The sequence below is a fragment of the Chenopodium quinoa genome, unplaced genomic scaffold (genome assembly GCF_001683475.1).
Source record: "Chenopodium quinoa cultivar QQ74 unplaced genomic scaffold, ASM168347v1, whole genome shotgun sequence".
Taxonomy (NCBI): Eukaryota; Viridiplantae; Streptophyta; class Magnoliopsida; order Caryophyllales; family Amaranthaceae; genus Chenopodium; species Chenopodium quinoa.
The window spans coordinates 2,770,039-2,776,745 of NW_018745675.1; the positions used below are offsets into that span (position 1 = coordinate 2,770,039).

At 37.0% G+C, this 6,707-nt stretch overlaps 1 protein-coding gene across 1 annotated transcript; it reads left to right on the top strand.

The window, feature by feature from the left end:
- Window positions 1-2,645: 2,645 nt before the first annotated feature.
- LOC110717305 (acidic leucine-rich nuclear phosphoprotein 32 family member B-like) lies at window positions 2,646-3,143 on the top strand. The gene is made up of 2 exons (XM_021895958.1): window positions 2,646-2,792; window positions 2,847-3,143. The coding sequence occupies exons 1-2, from the start codon at window positions 2,646-2,648 to the stop codon at window positions 3,141-3,143; spliced, it is 444 nt and encodes a 147-aa protein (XP_021751650.1).
- The last annotated feature ends 3,564 nt before the right edge of the window (window positions 3,144-6,707 follow it).

Here is a 6,707-nt window from a genome sequence, read left to right on the forward strand (position 1 = left end):
GTATGACGGTTCTTTGCACACAAGGGTACTCACGTCATCCGTCACTGTTGTGCAGACAAAATTGGCCAACAGCAGTCCGAATGACTTGTCATTGAGTTGTTACTGTCAACATGATTTGAATCATTAGGAAAGTAGGAAATGTGTAAATGTGATTGTCAAAAAAAGTGTCACGTGAATTAAGGTGAATTACCATAGTGTATTCATGTCCTTTTACCACACTCATAGTTTCAAGTATCCCATACACCCATTCGTAAATCGTATTTCCAAAGTTGGTAATGCAATGCAATTGTGACGGAATAATAATTTTTCGACGGAGCTTAGAAGAATTCAATAACCTTGTACATATGTTCGGGGTTATAAATTTGCGTTGATGAGGTTTATAAATAATTGCCACTACAATACGACGGTAATTTGAGTCGGATAATAAAATGTACAAGTATAGTTGAAGTTGGTATTTATTTTTGTAAGATAGTATGTAAGTTAATATGTGAAGGTTGTTATTCGATCGTAGCCCGAAACCTTATGTTAAAATCGAAACGGGCTCCGAACCGTAAATTCGTTGAAACCAATACTCAACCAGAAAACATTTTTAAAGAAGAAACACCCTCAACCATACTCAAGAGTTAAGACCATATTTTTGGAGCAATTCATTGGACTAGTACAAAATTACAATGCTCCTCAAAAAATGCAATAACAGTTAATTATTAAATCATTTTCCTGTTTATTTTAATTTACGTAATGGTTGCACTTGTACTATTTTTTACAATCCTTTTTCCCATTTTTATGATTCGCTAAAAAGCTCTATCTGTGCAATGGTTGATAGCGTATGGACATATGGGTAATACCTAGTTGATTGATGTTACACCAACAATTTTTTTGATATAATAAAATTGTGTTACTTCTTTATAATTATAGCGTTTTGTGTAAATATAATTGCAACAAGATAAAGGAAACCTGGTGAAAAAATAATACTACGTAATAAAAGTGATGACGACGTATTTGTTTAAAACCGCAACCGCTCCGCATCGAACCGTATTCCAATGCAAAGGCCTAAGTTGTCAAAATAACATATTAAATAAATATCACAAAATACTAAAACCAACTTAATCCCCCTTCGTAACAAGCGTAATGATCCTTGCCGTATGAATTAAAATCAACTGAATTCCGTTTTGTAGGAAGCCTAATGATCCTTGACGAATGAATTACAAGTGAGTGTTTAATTACGACTTTCATTATGATCCTTAATGTAATGTTTAATTGCGATTTTCATTATGATCCTTGATGTTTGGATTTGAACATTGGGGATTACACATAACTACCACAAATTTTTGATACAATTAGAAATTGGTAAGGTTTCCCAATTAAAAAAAAATACAAAAATCAGGAAAATTAGATAATTAAAATTCTTAAATGAAACGCCATCATTACTTCCCCTCGAGAATTGGGATCATTAATTCCATTGTTCATCACCGTATTCATTTTACTTCCATACTACGTTGTAAGAGTAAAACACCTGTTCATTCCCCTTTAGAGTCGTCTAAAAACCTCAAAAAACCTCGCCAAGTGAATTCTGCTCCAAGGTATGTTCCTATGTAATTTGCCGTTTAATGGTTTGGGACTCTTTAATTATGTTTCCTGCTTTTTCTATGTAATAACGTGTTATTTGTTTACTTCGTGGTTTTATTGGTAGTTTCCTCTTTGCTGGTTTTTTTGATATCGTTCTGCATGTGGTGAACTCCAATGTTTCCCTTCTTGTCAGTAATGGTTTCTTGTTGTACGTAGTGATGGTGGACATGTGATCATGATCATGATTCTGCATTTCCTGTATTGCGTCCGGTTTTTTCTTGTTTTTGTGTTGTTGTTCCTTATATCGCCATTAATGGGGTGAGTCTTTCCTGCTTTATTACGACAACAATGGGGTGGAGGGGGAAGGGGCTGATTTATTTGTTTTCCCTTTTTTCCCAACTTTTAAACTTTTTTTTCGTGTTTTGCGAATTTTGGAAATTTATGTAGGTTGTTTTTATACCACTTTAGTTTCGATTAAACGAAATTGATCAAGGCGGTACAAGAATTGGATGGTAAAATTGTACCACTTTTCCCACGGTGGTACATAAACTCCTTCTTTGTAACTCTTTAGAAACATGGCTGTCTAAGAAGCGGAGAGGGAAGGGATTGAATTATTTGTTATTCCTTTCTCCCTAAATTTCAAACTAATTATTTCGGGTTTCTGAATATTTGCGGAGTATTGTGGGGGCTTTTTGTACCACTGAAGTAACGATGCAGCGACAATGTTCAGGGTGGTACATGAAATTGATGATGAAATTGTACTACTTTAATCACAGTGGTACAGAAACCCGCTGCTTTCTACCACTTTAGAAACATGGATTTACCCTGTCAATTTTGTCTTTGCATGTCAAAGTAGTGGAGGGGGAAGGGAGTAAATTATTTGTTTCTCCTTTCTGCCCAGTTTTTAAACCATTAATGTTGGGTTTATGATTTCTGTTAATTTATTTGGGCGATTTTTGTGGTACAAGTAATGGATGAGAACATTGTAGCACTTAAGTCATGATGGTACCAAAACCCCCTGTTTCGTACCAATATGGATTTACCCTTTTAATTTGTCTTTGGTTGTCAAAGAAGCTACCATGGGTGACCGAGACGTGACTGAGGTTAAAGGGCATCTTGCAAAGGTGTACTCAGAGTTAGACGAAATCAATGCACAGGAGAAGATGAAGTTAGAAGAACTAGCTAAGATGACAACATTACATACGGCAGAGCTAGAAGAAGCGAGGGTTTTGTTGGGCCGTTTGAACCAGCTCCAGGAACAGCGAATTGCACACCTTTAGAGTGAAATTCACGCAATCCGTTCCACGCCAGGTTATGCCGTTGGAAATGAGCAACCTGATGAGAGGATTACCGAGGAGGACAGGGGTGGTGCTGTAGCTATTTGTGGTGCTGATGCTGGTAATGGTGATGAGGATATGGAGGATCAGAATCAAGACGGAAATGCTGATGCTGAGGATGAAGATGATGAGGACGAGGACTACGACGATGAAGATGATGAGGACTACGACGCTGAATATGCTGAGAATGAGGAAGATTCAGAAGATGAAGATGATGAGGATGAGGAAGATGCAGAATGAGAAAATGAAGATGATGAACATGGGGAGGAGGACGGGGGTGAAGCTGCTGCAGATGATTATGAAGATGATTCTGAAAGCTGGACTTTTGGCTCTGATGATGGTGGAGGTCAGTATCCCGCTTATGATGAAGACAGCGGCTCAGCCAATTCAAATGCTTACAGGCGACGCATTCCTCTCCCCAATTACCATCCTTGGGATTAGCTTGGTTTGTATTTATTTAGTTATGTAATGTACACAATACCTTTTAAGTTTAAGCTAAAGGTTAAGTTTAATAGGTGATTAGGGGGAGTTTCAAGACAATTTACATGATGTAGTATAATTGGGTGGATTTTGTCGTTGGTTTTTTTGTTTTAGCTTTTTGTTTAGCGCTCTGGTAGTTTAGGAGTAATTATTTAATAGTAACTTCACTAGTTGGATGATGTTGTTGCCCTCCTACTACGACGCAGGTATTTGTACCACCCTTGTTATTAATATTCCATTTCCGTATTTAGTGGTTCATTCTATACATGCCATTGTACCACCATTTCTTCAACGGTACCTAAGTTGACCTAGTGGTACCCTGGATTACAAAACAAGGCCTACTTCAAAGTTGACACCTATGATCAGTAAAATGGTTTAACCACCAACATCGATTCAAAGACAGAATTTAAGGACTAAGACATCTTTACTTTTGGTACATGTATGTGTTACCGCATAAAATGGTATAAACCATTTCATTATCCAGGGGTTCATTGTCATATAATAAGAGTTTAAACAAAGCGATGTTGTTGGAAAATTTGGGTGACAAGAAATATAGTTAACTAATTGTAATACGTTTCATTACTCAAATGTATCAAGAGAATCATTTGATTCTTTCTGTTAATGATTTGAGCCGAAATGTTATTTTGGGGTACAAGCACAAAACGAATTTGTATTCGAAAATGATGACACCATTTTCCCCGTTATCAATATCTTCCCATAGGGAAAAGGAAGAAAAAGAAATAGTAAAATCTCATAATTTGCGATCTTAATTCAATATTTCTGTTTTTATCGAACAAATTCTTCCATTTAAAATATGTGTTAGATATATTAATAACTTTGAAATCTTGGTATCGTAGTACATTTATTACGTAAGATATGTACCATTAATTAATATATGCATGCTGAACTTCTAATTAACTTCTAATAGGAAGTTTCCATGTAATCCTCGCCGGTTTATAAGGCTCCCCCACTAATTCAATTATCTACCATCATCATCACAACTCCCAACCCACTACATCCACTCTTGTGAACCATCACTTTGAAGTCTATTTATGTCTCAAACATTTTTTGCAATAAATTTAACTTCATTCTATTCGGACAAAGCGATCTCCCTCTCTAAAAAATACCAAAATGGATGTAGGTGCGAAAGGGCGAAAAGTTACAACTTCTATGGTTGAAATCCTCCCATCAAAAGTGCTGGCGACCATTCTAAGTTTCGTTGCTAAGTCATCTCCTACTGATTTATTTTGGTGCAAATTAAGGTACGCTTATACTTGCAATATGCACTCTATTTCTCATCACGTACACTAATTTCTACCGTATAACTTGATAATAGTTGTAACACACTACGACGGATAACCGAAGAAAAAGGGGTCTTTAAAAAATTAACCTCCGTTGGATTAACACACGAATGTCGTGGGCCTCGTGGGCACACCAAGAAGCGGTGGGGAAGTTCTTCATGAAGTGCGTGGAGAATGAACATCCTGAATCTATGCTTGACTTTTGATTTGTACGTCTTCTTTCTTATTTTTTATTGGGAATTTTATTCGTCACAATTTATGTTGTAGACTTTCTAGTCACTGTTTTAATATTTCTCTTTACCGTAGCGACAATACTTCAACACCCTGGTGCTAGATGATGTTGGAAAGAGCAACTAAGTTGCAGAATTCAATGGCAGCATATGTCGTAAGCCTAATACACATATACACCGAATAAGAAGAAAGGGGTGTTAAGCTTTTGGAGAACACTATCAACAACATCGGATCTGCAGGGATAGTCCAGTGCAGAAGGAAGTTACGTTAGATGGCGATTTCAAATTGGATGCACAATCATATGATTGTACATTGTACGCCTCAGCCGAAAATATTCTGCAAACAAAAACTACAGCACGAGAAGAACTTAAACCCATGGGATCCTCTTAATGACGAGAATGTGGAAAGCACAATATCCTGTATGACTTGTAGATGCATTAGGGAAATAAGCGTATTTTATGAAATACTACGTGGTCTACTCACCGGTCCTGTGTAATGCATATGATCTGTATTAATGATATTTCTTTTTCAAACTTGTAGGTTATGATTCGTTAACTTTGTGTTCAGGTTACACCTAATGATATGTTTCGCAGTTCGGAAGGACACGCACAAACAGAGTGCAGTTTACCATCAGTAAATCTCTGTTACTCATTGTGAGAAACGTTTTTGTTTCTCACGGTGGCAGTTTCGTAAATAAAATGTACCACCGTGACTAAAGTGGTACAATTTTATCATCCATTTCGTAAATAAAATGTATCACCGTGACTAAAGTGGTACATTTTAATTACGAAACTGCCACTATGAGAAATAAAAACGTTTCTCACAGTGAGTAATGGGGGCGCCCTCATTTACCATATAGCTGAATTGGTCAAACGAACCTATTAGTATATACTCAGGACATATAAACACATCCAATGTTGAATTAAACTAAGTTTCCGACGGTACATTTCATGACCAAAAGCTTAGCAACTGAAACATGTTCAAACAACAGATATCCATCTCTTTTGCCACCTTAAACAATTTCAATTGTCCGTGTCTAAAGTGGAGCAAAAATCACCCGAATAAATTTCCAACGTACAAATACCAAAAAACATAGTTCCAAACTTGGGCAAGTAAGTCCATTCCTCTGGAAGTATTTACATTATTCATAAATTTCATTACAAACAGAACTAAAACAATAAATCATAAATAATTTTTAAGACAAAAACAAAATAACATACCAATGTAAGTCTACATCCATCTCCAAACACAACAATATGACATGGGAGGTTACTGTACATCTCTACGATTGCAGATACGATTATATCTTCTTATATTTTTTATAAAACCTTTCCGATTTTCAAATATGGCAGTAAATAAGGTTTTGAAATTCGTTTTGGAAATCACTTCTTATATTTTGGGATACTCTCCTCCACCATCATCAGAGCCAGAAGGCCAGTGCCCTCCATGACCAAATTCAGAGTCATCTTCTTCACCATCTTCAGCAGCTGCACCCCCGTCCTCATCCCCATGTTCATCATCTTCATCTTCATCTTTTGCATCTTCGTCATCCTCATCATCTTCATCGTCGGCGTCCTCATCGTCTTCATCCTTATCATCAGCATTCCCCACTTGATTTTGGTCCTCCATCTCCTCATCACCATTACCATCATCAGCACCACAAACAGTCACAACACCACCCCTATCCTCCTCGATAATCCCCTCAACAGGTTGGTCATTTCCAACAGCAGTGTCATTTCCGGCATAACCTGGCATTGAACGGATTGCGTGAATGTCCCTCTGAAGGCGTGCA

Bases quoted from the DNA above. Each gene is read 5' to 3' on its own strand.
- LOC110717305 (XM_021895958.1), top strand. From the start codon at position 2,646: ATGGGTGACCGAGACGTGACTGAGGTTAAAGGGCATCTTGCAAAGGTG. The intron at 2,793-2,846 runs GTTTTGTTGGGC...GCACACCTTTAG, and splicing joins CAGAGCTAGAAGAAGCGAGG to AGTGAAATTCACGCAATCCG.